Raw genomic sequence first — 22,813 nt, 5'->3', positions numbered from 1 at the left:
TTTCCGTTCAACACTTCCCTGCGTCAGTACCATCACCTAACTGTAGAGAGCGAAAGCGTCTTACAGGTCTGTCAGAAATATGGTAAGTTACAGCGGGGGGGTCCACATCTTTTTGTTCCCGCTGATCTCTAGCAGAGACATTTCCGTCACCGTTGTACGGGAAATTTTGCAAACCATTTCGTACGATTTCCATTGTAATAAGAATCGAAACGGCTTGTACGAACTACGGCGTGACGTACAGTGGGGAAAGAACCGAATCCAGGATGATGATGATTATGATGATGATGCCACTCAAGCCGAGTCTACCCGTGGAAATTTGTGTGAGCCCAGTTCTGCATGGGCGGCATAGAGCTCCACTAAAGCACGGAACCAGAAATTAATGTGGGTATGAGATATGATCATGGGGCAAGGGGATGTAAGAGTTTTTTCTTTCCCTGGATAACGATTGACAGAGCAATTCCTGTTGGGGATCAAAACAAAATGCGGCTGCTTGGCGGGGCAGACATCGTATGATCTGATAAGACGGAACCAATCTCCGATACCGGGGTCCCGCTCACTAGAGTTATCTGATCCTGCCCATGTGGACGCTATTGACGTTGTGTAACGGTATTTCGGCGTTTTCCACCGTCCCCACGCTATCGTATTATATACAAACCATTTCCGAAGTAAATACGCATCTGATAAGGTTCGTATCCAAACATCATACCACCTCACACAACGCTACTGTGCCTTTCCCCGACGGCATTGGTGCAATTGGCCCACAAAACGCGAAACTAGAACAAATGAGAGTAAGAGAGACCTCGCAGTATGAGGGCTAGAATCCCCAGAGCTATTGAGGGCCATCCGCCTGGGGGAGACATCAAGCTTCATCGAGAGCCACTTTCCGTTCTCGCCATGAATCAACTCTTCCTGGCGTTTGCTTTCATAAACTCGCAATTGGAAATCGCGGTACTTGAGCAGAGGAGTTTGTTCCCCCGCTACCAAGCACAGATATGACTGAGGCGTCTGAAGATTTGGCTGCCGGGGAGTCAAAAACTGCGAAGAGCCGAAGGGTACTGATAATCATCTCAAATATAAATGTTATAAGCACAGCTAACTCTGTGACGACTGGATAGATTATTCGAAGGGCCACTACATATGTCCGCCTTCTCGTTTATGCAGAGCCGACAACCGTTGACCTTATTCTCCTCACACTTGGTATACTAGCCGCGATTGCTTCAAGAGTGCCCATTCCCTCTGATGGGTATTATCTTCGGCCAATTGGTTGACAATCTTAATTCTGCATCTTGCAACACCGATTCTCAAAGAGGCTCAGCATATCAATCAGAAGTCAATGGCAAGGCACTCAAAGTCGTCTATGTCGGAATCGCTTACTTTGTCTTGGTATATATCTATGTCGCTTCGTGGAATTTGTTTGGTGAGCGCCTGGCCCAAAGACTTCGTGAGCGGTATTTCAAAAGTCTATTACGGCAGGATGCTTCATTCTTCGATAATATGCCAGCTGGAGAAGCTGCCTCCCGACTCACGAGCGACATAACGACAATCCAACAGGGGACATCGGAGAAAGTAGGCATTGTCCTCAATAGTGTATCGTTTTTCATCACCGCTTATATCATCGCTTTCGTCAAAGATGCAAAACTTGGTGGGGAGTTAGTGTCTCTAACGCCAGCCTATTTGCTAATGTCGCTTGTTGGCGGTTACTATACTCAGAAATACGCATCGGCTATGCTGAAAAACGTTGCTGGAGCATCATCCGTTGCGATGGAAGCACTGTCAAACGCAACAATTGTGCATGCATTCTCGGCAAACGCTCAGTTAGAATCGAAATTTGCAGGCCTGCTGGGCAATGCAAAGGTAGCTGGAATTAGTAAGGCAATTTCTATTGCTGTCCAGTCGGGATTGCTGTATTTTATTGCATTCTCCGCAAATGGATTGGCATTCTGGCAAGGCTCGAAAACGATCGCGGATGCAGTTGCCTCCGGTAGCCCTGGATCATCAGTCGGGACTACATACACCGTGATTTTTTTATTGGTCGATGGTGAGATATTCAATATTAAAGTATCCCGTACCCCGTATGCTAACTGAAGTTTTAAAAGCTACTTTGATCCTTAGCCAAGTCGCTCCTTTTGTTCAAGTCTCCGATGCTGCAGGAGTGACCTTCGAAAGTTTGGAAGCCGATATCAACCGGGAACCGAAAATAGATGGCACAGTTGAAGGCACTGGAAATTCTCTCCGAAACGTTTCTGGTAATATTGAGCTGAATAATGTTTCATTTGCATTTCCGTCCCGGCCAGATAAACCTGTGCTAGATAATGTGTCGATGTCATGTGCAGCTGGACAACACACCGCAATCGTTGGTCTATCCGGGAGCGGGAAGTCGACCGTAGCCGGCCTAATAGCACGATTATATGACCCAACAAATGGGGAAATATCTTTTGCTGGGCGGAACATCAAAGATCTCAACGTTCGATCTTTGCGAAGCAATCTCAGTCTTGTCCAGCAAGAGCCGTCACTCCTCGACCGATCCATCCTTGAGAATATTGCCTTGGGACTGATTAATTCTCCATCTCACTCTCACCTGTCCCCAGCCTTGCTTGGAGGTAATCTTTCCGATATTGCAACTGCCGTCAGGAATGGACGGGATCTAATGGAAGAAGCAGAGATTCATGGTCAAGAGACTGCAGAAATCATAGATCTGGTGCGTAATGCGGCAGATCTCGCTGATGCGAGTGCTTTTATCGGTCGTCTAAAGGATGGGTATGGTACTCTTGTCGGTTCTGCAGGTATCCTGATATCAGGAGGTCAAAAACAAAGAATTTCCATTGCTCGTGCTTTAGTTAAAAAGCCTAAACTTTTGATTCTTGATGAAGCGACCGCCGCTCTAGATTCTACTAGTCAGCAACGTGTCCAATCCGCGATTGAGAAGATAATGAGCGGAAGGACGTTAATATCCATTGCCCATCGTCTGTCCGCCGTAAAGAATGCCGACAATATTATCGTTATGAATCAAGGGAAAGTTGTTGAGCAGGGGACTCACTCGGAGTTGATATCAAGCGATGGCGCATACGCTGGTCTAGTTCGTCTGCAGAATCTGAATATTCGTCCTGAGGAAGAGAATGTTTCGAGTGAGTCATTGGCAACAAAGGACTCCTACGACAACATAATCGAGAAGGCTGCCGAAGCTAGTCTTGACGAAAGACGCTCATTGGAGACATCTGCGCGGAAAGGAGAAGACAACAGCGATGGTATTAATGCGAAACGGTCTTTATCGTCAACCCTGAAAGCCGTGGGTCCAATGTTGCGGCCGCATATGCTCTTCCTTTTCCTAGCACTGACCAGCGCTTTCGTAGTTGGTGGCACATATTCAGCCTCTGCAGTTGTCTTCGGCAACACGATTGGTGGGTTGAGCCCATGCAAAACTGCAGATTCCATCAGGTCTGCTGGTAAATTTTACGGATTGATGTTTTTCATCCTCGCCATTATCGAGTTTTTCGCTAATCTGGGAAGTTGGTCAGCATTTGGCTGGGTTGCAGAGAAAATTACTTACAAAGTTCGAGTTCTCTCGTTCAGGGCCCTCATGGAGCAGGACTTGCAGTGGCATCAGTCGGATGGAAGAAGTCCTACCGTCCTCCTTTCAATCATCACCCAAGATGGTAATGCCCTATCTGGTCTCACGGGATCGGTTGTAGGTACTATTATTGCTATACTAGTAAATCTGGTCGTCGCAATTTCGTTATCCCATGTAATTGCATGGAAGATTGCGCTGGTCTGCCTCGCTGTTGTCCCATTGATGCTGGGCGCGGGTGTGATGCGAGTCATAAAAATGACGCAGTTTCAAGAGCGCCATGCCAGGGCGTTTGAGAAATCGCTTGGAATAACAGTTGAAGCCGTCAATTCGATCAAGACCATCTCTGCTCTTTCTCTGGAACACGAAATTTTGAAAACCTATCGACGCTCCCTAAAAGGCCCGACAATGGAAATTGCGCAGCAAAGCGCCTATGCCAACCTTTGGCTAGCAATTTCGTACGGCGCGAGCAATTTCTTGTATGCGCTTGCCTATTGGTGGGGAGCTAAGAGAATTATTGCAGGCGATTACTCGCAGACGCAGTTCTTTATTGTGCTCATGGCTCTCCTCGTGAGCGCACAGCTTTGGGGCCAAATGTTCACACTAGCTCCAGATGTGTCGCGTGCCTTCACCGCGCTCGCTCGAATTCTGAACCTCCTTGACCTCGGATCGACCAAGAATCTCTCTGGTCCATGCCAGCGTCTGAAACCGGGCAATGACTTAGAAGCCAACGCCGAGCCACGAGAGAAACGTCCCGATCAAAGTCAGGGAGGTATCAGTGTTTCCCTGAACAACGTGAAGTTCTCGTACCCAGCGCGTCAAGACGTTCTAGTCCTTGATGGTTTAGATATTCATATTAAACCGGGCCAGTTTGCGGCGTTAGTCGGTCCAAGCGGCGCAGGCAAATCAACCATCGTATCTCTAATCGAGAGGTTATACACACCAACCTCAGGCAGTGTCCACATCGATGGCCAAGACATCTCAACCCGTGAAGGAGCATCGTTCCGTGATAACATCGCTCTTGTCCCACAGGACAGCGTGCTTTTCGAAGGCACTATCCGGTTCAATGTTGCCCTTGGAGCTCGCCCTGGCCACAAGCCCACAGATGCAGAAATTGAAGAAGCTTGCCGGTTGGCAAATATTCATGACACCATTATTAACTTGCCGGAAGGGTATAACACTAACTGTGGACCCAGCGGAAATCAGCTGTCAGGCGGGCAGAAACAGCGACTCGCAATTGCCCGCGCACTTGTCCGGAAACCTCAGCTGCTTCTCCTGGACGAATCGACAAGTGCCCTCGACGCAGAATCCGAACAGCTTCTCCAGGCCGGCTTAGAGAAAGCCACCAAAGGAATGACTGTTATCGCCATCGCGCATAGGCTATATACGATTCAGAAAGCAGATGCCATCTTCCTCATCGAAGATGGAAGATGCACTGATAAAGGCACCCATGCAGAGTTAGTGGAACGGAGCGAAAGTTATAAAATCAATGCATTACATCAGGCCTTCGAGTAACATGGGACAAACAGCAGTTGATGTTGTCAATTTATTACCGGGTGTTTGTGCTTGCGTGCGGGGAACTTAAATAAAAAAACATAGAGGTTTTGCATCGAAGTGATTTTAGATCTGACTTTCTGAATTTATAGTAACTAACTACTCTTTTACTTCATTTTGCAATAATCCAGAGCCAAGTTTATATTCCACGTTTAAACTCCATCTCTTTTCCCCTCGCTCGCAAATTAAAATATAACTGCTCAATATAACCCCTGGAAATAGGAGAATTCAACTAGTTTATCAGAGATGAAATATATATATATATCCCGTTGATTAACTAGTAAAATGCTGTCCTCTGTATGAAATTTTACCATCTCTCCCAGGCACCAAAACAACATAGCCTATAGTCATTTCGGCGCCTCTCCAAGCTTCAAATACCTCCAGCAAACTACACATATTACAATTAGTAAACAATCGACTACGCAATAAACATAGTTACCTCATAAAATAGAAGGGAGGCGAAGGATACATACTTCCAAATCCCAAATCATCTTCAAAGAAGATCTTGGCGATTTCCTCTCCTGACACCACGCCTTGCTCAGCCCCATATGCGACAGTGTTCTTCCCCACTGCCACCGCCATAGACGGCGGCGCATGCGCCATTTCGGAAAATTTAGGCTTCGTCCCAAACCGCTCATTTAGCAGTTGCTGGTAGATATTCATCCCGACGTAGTGTCCGTGGTGCATGGCCCGGCCGGCCCGTTTGATGCCAGACCACAGGGCGAGGTCCCCGGCCGCGAAGTGGTATTTTGCATTTGGAACTTCATCGGTGAAGTTTAGACTATTTGGTTTGTGTTAGCAGCGGTAAATATTTCCATTTTGTTACTTTGCTATTTGTGTTGATGCTCCTTACGCTGAATTAACCTTCACATAGCCCTCTTTGTCCAGGACGTTGCTAGGCAGGTATGCTGTTGTTGGACTGTATTTTGAGATGGCATTGATGACATAGCCTGCCTTAATAGTCCGCCCATCTGTTAATGAAAGAGTATAGCTTGGAGTTGCCGCCCCATTTAGCTCAGTTTGGGTTGTGCAAATTACCCGTGAGCCCAAAATGGTTTCGACGCCAGTCTCATGAAGCAGTTCAAGGGCCCGATCACGAAATTCATCAGGAAGAGGTTCCGATGACAGAAGTTTGGCCCTTGAATGGATAAGGGTGACCCTTAGGTCTGGGTGCATCTCTTTCAGCTCGCTTGCCATTTCGATGCCGACGGCTCCTGTAGAAATCATTCACCTCGTCAATGCAGTCCACATCTGTGCCAATGGAGTATCGTAATGTGGATTTGAAAACCTACCACCGCCGATGACTACGACGCCACCGTTTGCCATTTTGATTTTCGCAATATGCTCCCCTACCTCCTCCAAATAGTTATCCTTATTCAGAGATTGAGGAGCACTTGGCCAAGTTCGTCTCAGCCCAGAGCTTGCAACCAAGTAGTCATACTTCCGGCTGATCTCATTGTTGGTGCCAGCTTCCTTGATAGTGGAGATTTTTCGCTCGCAGTCCACACGAGTGACGCTACCCTGTATGAATTTTATAGCTGGCGTCTGTAGGGCGGGAATGTCTGCGAACTTTCTCCAGGCCGACAGGGCATACTCTTCCGACGCAAACGCTAGTGGAGTCCCAATAAGATGGACTTTTACAACGATTCCCGTTTTGTTACTTACTCAGTTTCGGTTATTTGATGGAGTGCTGCGAGTGGACTTACAGTAGCCATCTCGTTCATCCACTATGGTTATTTGGACAGGGACTCTCTCTCCCCTTTCTGCTGGTTCAGGAATCTCAGGATCCAAGGCGCCAGCAAATCGGCAATTTCGACCTTGGCATAGATCCAGGAGGTTCAGAGCTGCCGCAAGCCCAGAATATGAACCACCTACCACAAGGACATCTTTCGGTCTTGTGGTGCTGGACGAGCCAGTAGATCCCTCGTTACTAGGCATGGTAAGACGCCGACGTTGGAATGGCCTGTAGAGACGGAGAACGCTGAGAAGTGATGAGGCGGATAATTTGATATAGGTGGATATACGCTGATAGAAGAGCGATAGCATGATATGGTCGATTGTAGGACAGCAGCAGAATTAGACATTCAGACAGGTCTTCCCATTGTGGGAGGAGTATGCCCCAACAAAAACATCTTGCGACAATTTTATGACTTGCAATTGCTACGACGGAACTAAATCCGGTATCGCAAACTTGAAAGAATCACAAGTGGATTCGACGCAAGTAGGGTAAGTACTATACAGTTCCGTAATTATACCCCGAATCACGCATGGCGATATTTTTTTGCAGCCGGAGATGGCGCTCCTCCTTGTTTGCCGTTTTGTTATCTGATCCGAGGTTTGTTGGGAAAAGGGGTTATCTGATCCGTTTGCCCTGGTATTACTCTCCGATTCGTCAATTTTCCGAGTATGTGGATCCTTTGAAACATACGGAGTAACGCGTATGGAATCATTTCAATACAACCGTATCGTATGTATCAAATGCGTGTATTATATATAATACGGGCCCAAAAAACATAGCCCCCATGGAACGAACCTTGGAAGACTACTGTACTGTATGTACTGTACATAGTTTTTGTTATCAGATTATCTTGATGAAACGTGAAACCGGAATACAGAGTTGAGAAAAAATTTTGGATGCTGGGGGACCCCAAAACAAAGCAGTGACATCACCTGGAGAATTCATTTCGGGGCTTTTTGGGGGGTTTATTTTATTTTATTTTATTTTATTTATTTTATTGGCACCGTTTATGAAAGGATGTTGACAAACAACCCCATATGTATGTATAACAACAGACCACAGCACAAAGGTAAAGTATATCTTTGCACCGCCATACCTTAGATAATGAAGTACTGTATGCACCTCTTACGTGATCCACATCAAACCGATTCTCTTCGCTGAAGAGTCGGCATGATATAATTTGGTCTACCAAATCCTTGCAGCGAGATTGTTCCCGAGTTTTAGTCAGAAGGGATTTCAAGATTTGTGGCAAAGAAGCCCATTCCTATCTCTCCCTCCTTATCCTTCTAGAAAAGTGCGTCACGGGCCGTGACAACACGGCCGCTATCATGAGTTAGAACTCACAATTGAGAGTCTTTGATTCAATTGCAACAATGACCTCTGCGCAGGCCATATCTGCAGCTCAATACCTGATCTGCCCTTGTTTTCTTCCATTATTTTCTTTTATTTAAATTAATGAGCGACCCGTCTTTTCTCGTTTGGAAACAGACAGAAAATACGTTCTTTGAAGTTGTGTTGTTATTCTGTCACAAACATTAGAATCCAATCCCACACTTCTAGTATCTATCAGGAATGCTCCTTTGTATATGGGAATTCAAGAATTCCCACCCCCAGGCTGAAGGATCCGTTGACATGCATTTCGCCATCTCCTACATACTGTTGAATGTGCTGTTTACCGCCTCGGCGCTGCCCTTTGTTTTCCTCTGAGAGCAGCTTACACCCGATTCGGAGGTCGGATATCAATATAAGCATATCCAAGAGATTCCAACCAGACTGTATTATCGGCTAGTTCCATGATCTATTTTTTGACTAGATCAGCAGGCTCCTTCGTCATGAGCATGTCGATGCAATCGCAACAGCCATAGCCTTCACGAGCATAATGCGCACTCGAAGGTACTAATTTAGCAGGCCGCCACTAAGACATGGAAGGAATTTACCTGGGAACACTAGAAAGCCGTGCGCAATTGTGGGGTTGCGCGGTGTTCCTCAACGAGAGAGCCGCAAGCATCGTAACTTGGGGTATTTTCAGGACAATCCGCTCATTAATCTTGTGAACCATTCAACAGCCCCTAGAGAGAGGAACTAGTAGCGTCCTAGTCTTGGTGGTTCCGAAATCCTCTCCGTGTTGAGTGGTAAAGAAGTGAGGGATGGGGAGACCAGACACGCAAGGAGTCGATTAGGTCCATAACAGCCGTCAGGTCTTGCCAGACTCCATCTAAATTCGGATTCTACAGCTTCTCTCACATCTCCATAGTTCCACGAAAACATGCGGTTGAAGACAGTGTACCAAGTTAGAAGAGGGTCTTGAACCGCGGCCGCCAGCAGGCCAGCCGCACCTCCCATTCTATACGGACAACCGGGTGCGAGGACTGGACGCGCCTCGAGGTCAAATGGCCATCACATGCTTAGGAGGGACCATCGTCTCAGTTCGGAGGCCATGAGAATGCCAGTTATTAAATCCACGCAATTCATGTATAACCAGAAGGGAATAGTGTCAGAAGCGGTGGTCAACCTTATGGCAATGGCGAGGGTTCTGCTGCCCCAATGCCACTCCCTATAAGGGGACATCCATCAGACTGAGTTGGCCTCAAATTGGTGGCCACCCCCAAATATGTACAAATCACCAGGGGTCCAAACCAGCCGAATGAGGTGGAGACCCACCCAGGTTGTCTCCAGCTGTGGATATGATGTTGTTCACCCCAGAGGAGGTGGTGGATGTTGTGGCATTCGCCAGTCGCCTGGAATTCATGGCCACTCATGGGTAAAGCCCAGGATGATGGTTACCCTATCATTAGACCATATAACTATGCGAGGAAACAGATAATTTGAGCCGTGCAGCTTTTCTTTTTTCACATAGGCGAATTTCGTCTGCAATGGTTGAAATAGGGGTTCCTTACCATGTAACTCTCATCCTTACTCCTGTTTGCCAATGAAAGCAAAGAAGAAAAAGGAAAATTAGCGAAGAAAGTTGGATGGCAACCAAATATTCTAGATATCACGTCCGCGGACGAATTAAGTCTACTAAATAGAAGCAGGAATTTTCTAACGCAAGGGAGCCTATAGGATGGAAATGGAAAATAGGGGAAAGAGCCAAAACAAATGAAGAAAAAGGAAGTCAAAACCAAAGGCAAAAATATACCCGGATGCGAGCAGTGTGAAAGCTAAACAAATTTAATGTAATGCCATGATTTGCAAATGGTAAATGCCGCGTTGGGTATCGTGCATGATGCAAACAAAAAAGCATGGTAGCATATGAAACGAACAAGGGGATGGGAGGAGATACTATACCTCGAGGGAAAATCGAAAATGAAATGAGGTATGGAGTATCGTACGCTATCTATCAACAGAGTCTAGAAACCCTTGGGCCCAATTCTTTAACCATTCGATTCTATCGAGAAATTTGTCCCACAATGATGACGAGCTCGTCGAAGCGCTGGTGTCATTTTCGCCATGTTTGGGCGTGGATGTAGGATCCGGTGAGCCAGAATTCAGTATCGTGGTTGGCGAATTGCTGGAAGCAGTTATTTGGAGTTTGGAGGTAATAACAGCACTGCTAGGGCCTGTATTAATGGGAGGATCATCTGATGAATTAGCACCTGGAAAGTCTTCGGGGGAATGAAAACCAATAGGATTTAGAGGGAGGCGGAGGGTTCCGTTATTTGGGTGGGCTTCTATTTCCAAGGAGTCACAGATGATATTGTATACTTCGGTATTTTCTAGCGTGCATCCTTTCAGTTGGGTTTAAGCCGTACGATTTGTTAGAGGGGTAGAACTTACGGAAATTTTCCACACGACTATTGGGGTGGTGAGGGAACTTAGGGCCGCGAGCAACAAAAATTGCTCTCATGAGAGGATGTTCGTGATCATATCCATGAAGGCCTCTCGGGTGATAAACTGTTTTCTTCATTTTCGCATCCTGAACATTGAAGGTTGCCTTTTCAACGACCGCCCACCCTGTTTTTGGTACTACCCATAACGGCGCAATACGATCGTTACTGGAGAAGTGATAGCGATCAGGCATCGTTTCCCGAGTGTAAACATCGATAGAGTCATTGTATTGTTTGGATGATTCCGCCAGCTGTTGCTTCAGTATTTCTAGATCTTCAGGTCTTTTGGGACGGATGCCCTGAAGGGGCCATCCATCAAGGCGGTCCACCAAATCCATATCAATGATATCGTCTAATTGGACAAGACGATCAGTTGAAGTAGTGGCCATACCATGGTCAGATACGACGACGATATTGACCACGTCGGTCAGATTGCGACTGTGAAGCCCTTTGAAAATTTCTGCAAGAATTTCATCCACACGAGCTAATGTACTTCGGATTTCAGTACTATTCGGACCGAAAGTATGTCCATCAGAATCAACGTGAGGCACATAAGCGGCTATTAGTTGTGGTCGTCTATCAGTATCCGATGACAGGTCCTGTGCTTCTTGGTCGCCAGGCAAGTCCAAAAATGAGAGAATTCTCTTGGCTTTGCTAGCTAAGTCCTCTTTTGCATTAAATTTATCAAGGTACGTGGGTTCAATGTTACCGATGTGGGCTTCTGAACCTGGCCACATGTGAATCGCTGTCCGAACCCCTTGCTTTTCAGCAGTCACCCACACTGGTTCTGCAGTCCACCACTTTGGATCCAGGCTTCTTGCCGGATCAGTATAATAAAAATCTTCCCGCAGGACCGGATCCCAGAAGGAATTACCCACGATACCATGGCTTTCAGGGTAAAGCCCAGTCACTAGTGTAAAATGATTTGGGAATGTTACACTAGGGAAACTGGGAAGCATGTAGGCTGGGGAAATTCCGTTGGCGATAAAGGAATTGAGGGCTGGAGTAAGACCGCGATTGAGAAAGTCGGCTCGAAATCCATCCAAGGAGATCAAAATCGTTGTTGGAGCGAAGAGAGAGGTGCCATTCGACAACAGGGTGCGTGGCTGGCGGGCGGATCGGAAACTGTTTGATTCCTTGTATGCGCCTAAGTATAGAATAAGGAATAAAACCACAATACCCGTAGATAATATGGATACCTTGAAACACCATGAACCCCTCGACTAAAGCGGAGATATATGAATTAGCAAGAGTAGCCAAGAATCACAAGACAAACAGCATTGTCTGCATCAAAACCAGGGGCATAGGATTTCATACCGATTTGTAACTAGGATGAATCAAAATCGAAGACTCTCCCGACGACTGGGAGCTTGTATTGTCATCAATGTTGCCTTCTTCCATCTCGAACATCAGACCCATCTCCTCTCCTTTCTCTTCCATACGCTTTATCCGATCTGCTCTTCGCTGTAGACGTCGTTGCCTTCTCCTCTCCTGCTTCCCAATGCGCACGCTGCTGCCATTATCATGACCGAATATCCTCCGTAGCCCATGTGTTGGGCTTTGCTTAACGAGAAGCCGCTCACGTTCTTCCTCCTCCTCCAGAACAGTTCTGTCATGCTGGGACAATTCCAGGGTTGTCCTAGAGCCTTTTATAAGTTCATCGTCTTCCGAATCAGAGTCCTGATCGGACAACGATCTCAGAGAAATAGCATCAACATCGTCGTCGTATGCGGTTGGTGAGAGGAGGGATGGGCTGGGTGGAGGTTTTCGAAGCGGCATTGTTTCCCTTGAAAATCAAGATCCCGAACCAAAGCTGGACCAAATTCCCTGCGTTGCTCTATGTTCAGCATCGCAATAGCGTCGTAGCACTATGCCATAATGCTATAGAGAGAGTAACGACTAACAAGGGTTGGCTCAGTGCAAAAGGAACCTGGATGTCGTGGAATATTACGGCTTGATACAATATTATTAGTTACATTGTCAGGATTGGAACGGAATAACTACGTCCCGGCCCATGAACCCGTAAATTGAAGTATCACAATCACCAGTGAGTTACCGGGCTCTGCGCAGTCGTTTGAACGTGTGCAGAAATGGAATATCAGCTTCTCTAACCACGCAGCTCTGCTTTAGGTTTTCATACATGATTAAATCTTGATCAAATGTAAAATTCAGTTTTATAAAATTATAGTTATTTACCAAATATTCTGGTGGGGCTTCAGAACATTCCACATATTCAAAACAACCCAGCTAATAAAGAAGTCCAGGTTGGCACTGTTGATCCTGAGGCAAGGCAGAACAGAACCTCGCCGAGCGTGGCCATATCTCTGGGCGCTGCGGAGTTTGTGGATACGAGATGACTCAAGCCATGCTGCAGAACATCGCATTTCGGCCCCCTGCACTTCCATACATAAACACAGTCGACAACCCCAAACACCACCCACCGGGAACCATAGGACAATTTTAGCGCTGCCAAAATACATTCTCCTGTGAGATTTTGCTGGAATGCTGTTTTGCTTGATCCCTTGAGCCCTCTCCAAGAGCCATTGAGGCAGAACTTCGTTGCAATCATTTTATGGCTGCCCAAATGTCGCAAGGCAGCCAGCCGCAAGCGATGGAAAATGTGAGATATAATCTTGCCGAAATGAGAATTGCCCACCATGAAGAGCGGGACAGACTTTCGAACTGATGTTAACAAATAGGAACCAAATCCCTTGGCCAACAATTGTATGGTTGCCCTCTCCATGACACTCCCGTGGACGAGATTCCCTCCTGTGTACACGTGATCTAGGGGTCAAGGAGAAAACTGTGATGTTAATTTCATGTTACGAAATTACAGATGATGCCATGATGGCCAAGTTGCTACCAATCGACCCGACCTTGGAGACGGCGGATCAATCCCACTTCACCTGGTGTTTACCAAACTGGACGAAATTAAAAAAAAGGGAACTGGGCCCGAAATTTGAGTGCGGTGGATCCAAATGGTATGTCGTCAATCAAGAAGTTATATAGAGAGTTTTGGACTACCCTAATACGAGTAGGCGGGTTCTCCTCCACCCATATGGAAATCAGCAGAACCAGCATTTATCTATCCACCTTAAGCATGGTTTTGATGAAGGAGAACTACCGGTCCACTGGAATGCCTGTGTCCAGTTCTCTTTAGTCCTGTGGAATACCACTAGCCCAGAAGCCTACATTTCACAACGTAAGTATCCATCCACCCTAACCTCTTTCCAGCATCGTCTAATTTACATTGTTCTAGAGGCAAATTTTCGCTTCACAGTTGACAAACCAGATTGGGGCTTCACAAAGTTTTGTGAACTTCGAAAGCTGTTAGGCCGTCTTGGAGATAAACCATCGTTGTTGGGTAACGACGAGGCCAATATCACCGCTTACGTTCGCGTAATCAGAGATTACACCGGAGTTCTATGGCACACGTTTCATAAGTGCGCATTCTCTTTGTCGACTACTCTGAGATAATCTCTAATGGCGCCAGCAGCTACGACTCAAAGAAAGCGACCGGCTTCGTTGGTTTGAAAAACCTTGGCTCCACTGGTTACCTAAACGTTATACTGCAGTGTTTTTATTTTACGAACAAATTCCGCAAGGTAAGCCGGCCCAAGTTCCATGTGCAAGTCAAACATTGTTCATTTCAAGGGACACTAAGAGTGCGCACTTAGGCTACCTACCAGTTGCAACATGACGATAAATCAGATGGAAACACTTTCCTGTGGGCATTGCAACGCCTGTTCTACCATTTACAAACCAATGATCAGTCGGCGTCCCCACTGGAGCTCACCAGAGCACTTGGATGGGGGCCCAAACATCTTTTTATGCAACAAGATGTCCATGAGATGACTCGGCTGCTCATGGATCGATTTGTGGAAAACACTACTTTTTCGGGCATCTTTCGTGGCAAAACTAAGAGTTATGTTTCTCTTGACGGTGTCCAACAGTCAAAGATAGAAAACTTCTGGGATATCAGCATCAACGTCCAGAATATCCAATCCCTCGAAGCAAGCTTGACAGAATATATCCGCGAAAATGTTAGCGAAGAACACAGAGCGAACGGTATTCAAAAAACCACTAGCGGCGTTATCCTTGAAACCTTGCCTGATGTTCTCCACCTCCATTTAAAGAGATATGCATATGACATGCCCCAGCGCCAACTCGTGAAAGTCAATGATTTCTTCGCTTATCCAGAAGAATTTGATGCATCTCCATATCTTTCAGCCGACACCGATAGGTCTGAATCCTGGGTTTACCGATTGACCGGTGTTGTTGTTCACAGTGGTGGTGTCTACCGCGGCCGTTACTGGGTGTTCTTACGCCCTGCAGCAAACATGCCTTTCTTTAAGTTTGACGATGAGCAGGTTACTCGTGCCATGCTAAGGAATGCCATTGAAGACAATTATGGAGGGGAAGGACGGATTACGAATGCATATATGTTAATATATGTCCGCAAATCAAGGATTAATGATATCCTTGCTGATGTTACCACAGCGGACGTACCTGAATCTATAAGTACGTGTTCGCTAGCAGCCTGCTCTGTTGTTCTCGACATTTCCAGTTGGACATTTTATCACTCTAACATGTATTTTACGAATGTAATAGGAAACGGGTTTCTACAAGAACAGGAGGCAGCCGAGCGTCTGAAAAAGGAGCAGGAAGAGCAACACCTCTACTTGCAAATCACTCTGTCCTCAGTCACCCAGTTCAGTCTCCATGACGGATTCGACTTGACCAGCCCTAAAGTGGGTAATAGTGGCACAGCCACCCTACGCGTCCGTAAAGAAACATTGGCTAGCGAATTAATCCAAAAAGTCGCTAAGAAAATGGGATTGGGGCACGGGCAATGTACCCTATGGATCTGCATCAATCGCCAGAATGGAACACGCAGACCCCACGAACCCTTACTTCGCACTAACATTACCATGGAGCAGGCATGCCTAGATGTAGGATTCGTCGGGCCCAACCCACATATATGGGTTGAGACGAGCCCCGCTGGCACAAAGATACCATCCCCCGTACCCCAAACTACAGATGGAGGAGTCATGATCCTGATATTCATCAAAAATTTCGACGTGGTCAACCAGACTCTGTGCGGTGTCACATCCCTCTACGTTCGGAAAGACAGCACAGTTCGCCCCCACATCCTCACAGTAATGCAATGGCCAGAAGATTCGAGATTTTCAGTTCATGAAGTAAGTATTCATCACGAGCCTCTTTCCACGCTTCTTCTTTCCCATCTTTTTCACCCCACTTTCTTTCACACACCATTAAATTGTTGATGGTTGATGGACAAAGCCAACACTGCCACCGAGCTCATAGGAAGTAAAACCTTCAATGATCCTCAACGTGGACCCTAATTCAACTCTCGAACGGGCTGAACTGGGGAACGGCGATATCCTCTGTGTTCAAAAGCTAGTGAAGCGCAGCGAGTAAGCATTATCTTCCTCTAACCCTCATTCCACTTCATAGCGCCCAGTCGCTAATTCAAATTCTACCGTGCGGATAGGTACCCTCATAACCTGCTAGCCAAAGATGTTTCTCAGTACTTTGACAATCTCAGAAATGAGAGGAACAAACAGAAATACACATAAGCACACCTAATTTCGCTTCACATAACTTCAGCAAGAGCAAAAGCTGATATTTCCGGGGGAAATTGGTCGAATTACGTATATTGTTGTGGAATCCGGAATTAACATTTTCCTACTCATGCATCTCCGCCTCTAGGGAGAAAATGTTGCATATATATATTTCCAGAGTATGGTATTTAATTAAATACATTAATCCCTTCCCTCCTCCATCTCTAGCAATTCCCCCTTCTTTTTTTTCGCATTTTTTTTTTTTTTTTCGCATTTTTTGTTTAGGCTTTATTCTCATAATTTAAACTTGGCTGTTTCGCTTTCCATTTTCATCTTCGTCAATCGTCTCTATTATAGTCCCATCAGCGTCAACAATCGGGTCTCTGATACCTGTGATCTTGGTGACAATGGCAGCACCATAGAGATCTCCAGTGACATTAACCATAGTTCGAAAACGGTCCATAAACCAGTCAATGGCAGTGATCACTCCGTACATACCCGTCACCTGAACGTTGATGCTGTTGGCGATCATGATAATGAGAACAAGGGAGGCACTGGGGATTGGGGTGGTTCCTATCGATGCGAGCGTCGAAGTCAGGAACACTACCACGTACTGGCCAGGAGTGATGACCTGGCCCTGAGTCGCGGCGAGGAAAGTTACAGTTATTGGGAGGTATATGGCGGTTCTATGAGGGAAGGCGAAAGAAAGTGTAAGTTTACATACACGTATCGAAGGATGTGTTCATAGAGGAAATGTTACAAATGGCATTAGAAAAACATACCCGTCCATATTTACCAAGGTACCAAGCGGAATTGCAAACTTGGCGATAGTGTCTGGCACCCCCCGAGCTTGAAGACATTTGAGTGTCACCGGCATTGTGCCTGCGGACGATGCCGTGCCCCACGCGGTAATCCACGCCGGAGAATTGCGGAACCAGTATGCGAAAGGATTCCCCCTGGTAACAGCAAAGTAGAGGATGGGGTATACAATGACCAGTTGAATGGCCATGCCGGAGAGACCAGCTCCTATCAGCAGACCCAGATTGATGCCGACCTCCTTGATATCGAGCTTGAACAGGTTCGGCATGATCAGGAAGAAAATCCCAATCGGTGCCATGTTGATAAGGAAAGTGATGGCGATGGTGATGAGACCTTCAATCTCCCTTACGACCCGCAGGATCGACGAGGTGGCAGGGTCCTTAATCATATAGCCAAGAATAATGGACGCCACGAGAACACCAAGGAGGATGTCGTTTGCAAACGCGGCGACAATGTTGTCCGGCACAAGGGTGTCGAAGAGCTCGACGACAATATCATGCGCCTGGTAGGCGGAACGTGAGTCGATGTCTTTTTGCAAGTCCTTATCGACAGTGCGCGAATCAGGGTCGACCTCGGAAAACTGCTTGCTCCAGACCAATGCCACGAGGATTGTGCTGTGAAAGATTGCGACCAGCGTGGTAAAAAGGTAGTATCCAATGGTCCAGCGAGCTAGAAGTGCTCCACCGCGCGACATCTCCCGCAGCCGCTGAACGGCTAGGATCAGAGAGACCACGATCAACGGTAGGACTAACGAGAAATCAGCAAAGATTCGACAAAATAATGAAACAATTTCCTTTTTAAGCGTTTTTTTTTTTTTTTTTTTCCTTTTTTTTTTCACATTCATTTTTGTTGGATATTTAATTTTATTTGCGAGGAGAGAGGGGGACCACAGGATACAGGTTGTTCTTGTGGCTACCTCACTTACCAATAGCTTTGAGAGCGCGCAACCAGATTCGGCCAGGTATGCCGCAGAGATCGACAGCGGCAACAGGCACTTTGTCCACCGTTGTGTTCACAGCGAAACCGATCGCGATGGCGATGGCAGCAGAGATAAGAATCTGGTATACCGAGCCGGGCGTTTTCACTTTCTCCCACAGGGTTTTCTTTGGCTCTTCCACCCGCTCCATTGTTTCAACCACGCCAGGACTCTGGACGTGCTTCAGGGGCTGGGTCTTCTCTGTAGAGACAGCTTCCTCCCTCAGGTCGTTGGACGACATTGCTACTGGGGTTTGATGGGAAGGCCTCGAAACGGGGCGGGGAAGTGTCTGTCAAAAGAAGAGGGGAGGGATGTCGCCAGCAGGAGATGCGAGAAAAAAGCAGAACGCAGGGGACCAGGGGATTTGGGGTGACGGCGGATCTTTATTTCCACTCCTCACCCCCCATCTTACATAGTATGACAACAGGATTCAGCTCCATCATAGCATCATGGCGAATGCCAGACTGAGCATGCCAAGCTTCGATTCGAAACTTGGGGCAGACCCCAGCCAGCACTGATGGTTGGATACGGGGCCCTCAGCCAACAGTGCCAATCGTGCCAATCCTCTCGTGCGCAAAACACCCAACAAGCAGGAGAATGACATCTGTCCAGGGGTGGGACGCCAAAGCCCTTCTGCCAGACTCCGCACCTCAAACAAGGAAAAAGGGTGCGAGAGATGCTTCACAGAGCGGACCGAGTGGACACTGGGGAATCATCCCTCGTGTCCCAGGGAGAGGCCATAAGGAGATCCTCCGCCACCCTGCAGAAGGCTCGATGCAATGGATATGGTGTTCATATCAAGGTATTTGGTTAGGGTTGTCAGGAGCGGAATAAATGTTTGACCTACCCACAAACGAACTACCAACAATGGAAAACGCAAGGAATTCTATCAACCCTGGATTTCCAGCATAGGCACCCCTGGAATAATCCAGAGGTACCAATCAACTCAAGCGCCCACTAGACCCGGCCGTGTTGGTCGTCATACCAATTCTCACTCGAGATTGACCGCCGAGCCGCTGGGCCTGCGCCAAGACGTTACGCCGCTCGCATCTTGGCCGCAAGCCCCCCCCGCAGCTCGGGCACCAGCTCATTGGCCGGGCTGAACATCGTCGCCTGGCTCTCACTTCTGCAGAGGAGCGTCGTGAGCGTCTTCCTGGGATGGTGCAGCACGAGGCAATCAGAATGGGGAGACAGCAAGCAGTTCCTGGTTTTGCTGCCGACGGAAACTCAGTAAGTTGGTATCTCATCAAGTGACACCGTACTCTAGTAGAATAATGTTGAATACAATAAAGTATTATATTTTCGGGGGGCAAAAGAAGCCAACCGGGCACTTCCTGCCGCCAAACAAGCCAAGCCGAACAATCAACCCCACAAACATCCCTGTTTAACGCTCTCCTACGCAAGTCTCAGATACGCCCCTCCACCCAACTCTTGCGCAGCCCAGGATGGTGGGCGGGGGGTGGGGATCTCCGCTGATGCTTAAGGTTGGAGCGTCGCCCGTTGGCATTGTTGGTCTACTAGTAGTTAATAATGTTACATTTTCGCGGAGGCCCCGCCGTGCTGGATAAAGGTATTCATTAACCCCCGACCGAGGCTGGGGCTGTGCTCACACAGCCGTTCAACGCTCGAATGGGGAAATGACATAGTTAACTATAACTAGTTAACTACTCCGTATAACTATACTATGTACAGTTGCTAATATAATCCAGATTCATAAGTTATAACTAACTAATCAAAGTGCTGTACAAAATGAACATAACAAAAAGCAAGAGAAGACAGAAAAGACAAAAAACCCAGCACCAGGGACTGGGCATACATACATACATACATACATAAGGAACACTACAGGCGAAAAAAAAAAAAAAGGATAAATTATTTTCAATCAAGCGTAATGTACTCCGTAGTACATACATATATTCAACAAGGACTGTACAAGCTGAACAAACCCATGAAGATGGATTAATTTTCAACATAAACCATTTTCAGTACTCAAAATCACGGACATCAAATCAAAGCCAAATCAAAGCCAATCAGGGCCATCAGGCAAACACAGCACGGAGGACATCAATAAATAAGAAATAATGCAATAACCATGTATAATACGTATATGTTAACACTTTTACAAATACACCATCACACGCTGCCAATCTCATCGCACCGCCAGCCAATTCCGCCACTCGCACCGGCATCCCCCGGTGCCGCCATCAAACCCCCCTGCTGAGGAAGTACCCCTCGCGCTCCCACCAAGCAACGACCCCGGGTTGACCAGCTGGCCCCCGTACCCCCGATCCTCCACCTGCAGCGCCTTCGAAGATAACACGTACCGTTGCTCCAAATCGAGCTGGTAGCAGTAGACCATCTTGGACTTTGGATCGCCGCCGTGTCTGTCCAAGACGATGGTGATGGGGTAGGGGAAGGAGCCCGGGCGCGTGAAGTCTGTCGCGGCGGTGGGGAAGGGTACTGCCGTGGAGGACTCGGGCGCGGGAGGAGAGGAAGAGCCCGGCGTCGGGGTTAGCGATGGCTGCAGCGGGATCAGGCCCATGCTATTCTGCGAAGGCTGCGTCCAGATCTGTACGAGGAACCGGGTCTGCGTCCAGGTGCAGCGGGTGCGAGCGGCGGAGCGCGTTGAGCCGCCGTTTTGGTCGTCAGGCGCTACGGCTAGAACGGAGTCGTTGGTCAGAGGCCTGTCGGCTTTGAGGAAGATGGAGCGGTCGAAGTAGGTGTAGAAGCCGTAGTGTTCGGTAGGGAGACCGCGGTCATACAGACGGATCGGCTGGGCGATAGGGAGCGGGAGGAGGTTTGCGGGTGCGGCAGTCCCGTCGGGGTTGTGCGCTGGGTCGGGGATGGCGTCCCGTAGGTCATCGGCGTCAGCGTCAGTGCCGTGTGGTGGAGGAGTGTCTGCGCGCCGTTGGCGGGTAGATATTTTTATCGGCTCTGGAGAGAGGAAGGTTGCGAAAAACGGTGTATCTTCCCCCGCAAATGGTGCAGTTACTCCATCAGACGTGTTTCCCAGGAATGCCTGTTCTTCAAGTCCCGGTGGGGCAGGGATCGGAGACAATCCGCCGCTCCGTCCCTGCAGCGATCGACGACGGCTGGAGCCCAAATTATCCGGGAATGTGGAGGTCGATCGTTTCCTATTTAAAGGGACTGTGCTATGAGAAAAGGTGCCGTTCTGGAAATTGATCTGGATCCTGAAGTTCGGTTGGTCCGGGTCAAAGGGCTTGTTTGCATCCTGGTTTTCCTTTGGCAACGCACAGCTCCACATCGATGTTGGGCGTATGCACCCGGAGTTGGCGACGGCTGCATTCGGGCCCGCAATGGTTGAAACCCCAGTTGGCATGGGTGGATAGCCCGTCAGGTTCAACCAGCGTGACTCGGGTGCATCATCACGCTTTCTCGTGAGAGTGATAGCGAGCACAACACTGACAATAATGATGGTGATTAAAACAACTGCAATGCACATGTACCACCGGCGTCGCTTTCTGCCTTCTCGACCAGATCTACCAAAGCAGCCTCTGTTACTCAAACAGCCCCTGCCGCGCCACAGGCCGCCGACCTTCCTAGCCATTCGGTCCTCGCGTTCTAACCTCTGGCGCCTAGATTCGTTCTGTACTCGTACATCCCCGGGTCTCTCGATGTCCGAGAGGTGCACAGGGTTGTTTGGCAGACGGGGCGGTAAAACACCTCGCGGTAGAGGATCATTCCTGGCGTGGTACGTTGCTGCTGGGGCCTGCGGGGCCTGCGGGGCCTCCGGGGCCTCCGCTTGCCGCATACTGGACAGGAGTATTCCACCTCTCGACGCCATTTGTGTCTGTCCTTCGGGGGATAGAGGTCCTGGTGATTGAGGCTGCGGGTGCAAATCGGAAGGAAAGATAGCTCTATACCGCCGAACCTTTGTGACCTTGTTAGGTGGAGAGTAAGGCGGAGGTTGGTTGCTTGACGTTCCGACGCTTATACTTGGTGAGTTTTCTGAGACCTTGTGTGCGGGGGACACCCGTCGAGGGATCGGTGGCAGAGGTCCCGTTGGGCCAGTCTGGAAAGGCCCTATTGGCGCAGCTCTGAGCAAGGGAGTTACCGTAGCTTGGCGAACGTTGGGGGAAACATCCGGTTCGTCTTCGATCACAGTTGAATCAGAATTCGAGCGTTCCCTTGGCTCCGCTCCTCTCCGTATGCTCTCTACGAATCGTTGGAAAAACGGGTTGTTGGGATTTTGATTCTGGATTTGAACGTTCTCTCCAGGCACAGGTGGAAAAGCGGCGACGTTGCTGTTGCCAGAAAATCCAGTAATATGACTCGTAGACGGCAATGGTGGTGGTGGACTTTGTTTTGTGGGAATAAAGTAGTTGTGTAGACTCTGGTGAAATTGTTCCTGGGTATAGCCAGCGGAAGTAGGGCTGGAGATCATGAAGGGAATGGTCTGTGCAGAAACTGTGGAAATGTGAGAAGACTTATTCCTCGATTTCCGTGAAGACGGCTGTGAGCAATCATCATCGTCCCACTCATCATCATCAGAGCTGGGTTCCTTCACATTCACCACTTGGTTTGCCAACTGTGCCTGCGGGCAGATTCCCAAAACGCTCTCTTTCTCCTCACCGCTATACGGGGGTTCCGGGGGAAAAAAAAGAATCTTCCTCGCCGAACTGGTTCCTCCCTCGCCTAATATTATTATTGGTAGATATGAAAGGGGAGCTGTAAGACCTTGTTAAATACTTTACTGTAATTGTGGGAATTTCAGTTTGGGTTTATCTT

General features: G+C 47.9%; 6 protein-coding genes across 6 annotated transcripts; 2 read left to right on the top strand and 4 right to left on the bottom strand.

The window, feature by feature from the left end:
- Positions 1–992: 992 nt before the first annotated feature.
- On the top strand, positions 993–5,080 carry HCAG_08314 (hypothetical protein; the record flags this gene model as incomplete). The annotated part of the gene is made up of 4 exons (XM_001536482.1): positions 993–1,052; positions 1,116–1,243; positions 1,308–2,072; positions 2,113–5,080. The coding sequence occupies 4 exons, from the start codon at positions 993–995 to the stop codon at positions 5,078–5,080; spliced, it is 3,921 nt and encodes a 1,306-aa protein (XP_001536532.1).
- Positions 5,081–5,466: 386 nt separating this feature from the next.
- Positions 5,467–7,165, bottom strand: HCAG_08313 (conserved hypothetical protein; the record flags this gene model as incomplete). The annotated part of the gene is made up of 5 exons (XM_001536481.1): positions 5,467–5,507; positions 5,593–5,900; positions 5,973–6,333; positions 6,412–6,729; positions 6,826–7,165. The coding sequence occupies 5 exons, from the start codon at positions 7,163–7,165 to the stop codon at positions 5,467–5,469; spliced, it is 1,368 nt and encodes a 455-aa protein (XP_001536531.1).
- A 3,025-nt stretch (positions 7,166–10,190) lies between these two features.
- On the bottom strand, positions 10,191–12,463 carry HCAG_08312 (conserved hypothetical protein; the record flags this gene model as incomplete). The annotated part of the gene is made up of 3 exons (XM_001536480.1): positions 10,191–10,417; positions 10,635–11,907; positions 12,002–12,463. 3 exons carry the CDS (start codon positions 12,461–12,463, stop codon positions 10,191–10,193), a joined length of 1,962 nt encoding a protein of 653 aa, XP_001536530.1.
- A 793-nt stretch (positions 12,464–13,256) lies between these two features.
- On the top strand, positions 13,257–16,284 carry HCAG_08311 (predicted protein; the record flags this gene model as incomplete). The annotated part of the gene is made up of 10 exons (XM_001536479.1): positions 13,257–13,304; positions 13,384–13,408; positions 13,521–13,684; positions 13,754–13,886; positions 13,965–14,127; positions 14,181–14,289; positions 14,362–15,205; positions 15,296–15,885; positions 16,013–16,122; positions 16,200–16,284. 10 exons carry the CDS (start codon positions 13,257–13,259, stop codon positions 16,282–16,284), a joined length of 2,271 nt encoding a protein of 756 aa, XP_001536529.1.
- A 286-nt stretch (positions 16,285–16,570) lies between these two features.
- On the bottom strand, positions 16,571–18,305 carry HCAG_08310 (conserved hypothetical protein; the record flags this gene model as incomplete). Its single annotated transcript, XM_001536478.1, has 3 exons — positions 16,571–16,955; positions 17,052–17,835; positions 18,014–18,305. The coding sequence occupies 3 exons, from the start codon at positions 18,303–18,305 to the stop codon at positions 16,571–16,573; spliced, it is 1,461 nt and encodes a 486-aa protein (XP_001536528.1).
- Positions 18,306–19,682: 1,377 nt separating this feature from the next.
- Positions 19,683–22,469, bottom strand: HCAG_08309 (predicted protein; the record flags this gene model as incomplete). The annotated part of the gene is made up of 3 exons (XM_001536477.1): positions 19,683–19,714; positions 19,893–19,906; positions 20,389–22,469. The coding sequence occupies 3 exons, from the start codon at positions 22,467–22,469 to the stop codon at positions 19,683–19,685; spliced, it is 2,127 nt and encodes a 708-aa protein (XP_001536527.1).
- Positions 22,470–22,813: the final 344 nt, after the last annotated feature.

This window comes from Histoplasma capsulatum, genomic scaffold (genome assembly GCF_000149585.1).
Source record: "Histoplasma capsulatum NAm1 scaffold_11 genomic scaffold, whole genome shotgun sequence".
Taxonomy (NCBI): domain Eukaryota; kingdom Fungi; phylum Ascomycota; class Eurotiomycetes; order Onygenales; family Ajellomycetaceae; genus Histoplasma; species Histoplasma mississippiense.
This window is presented reverse-complemented; position numbering and strand designations above follow the sequence as displayed.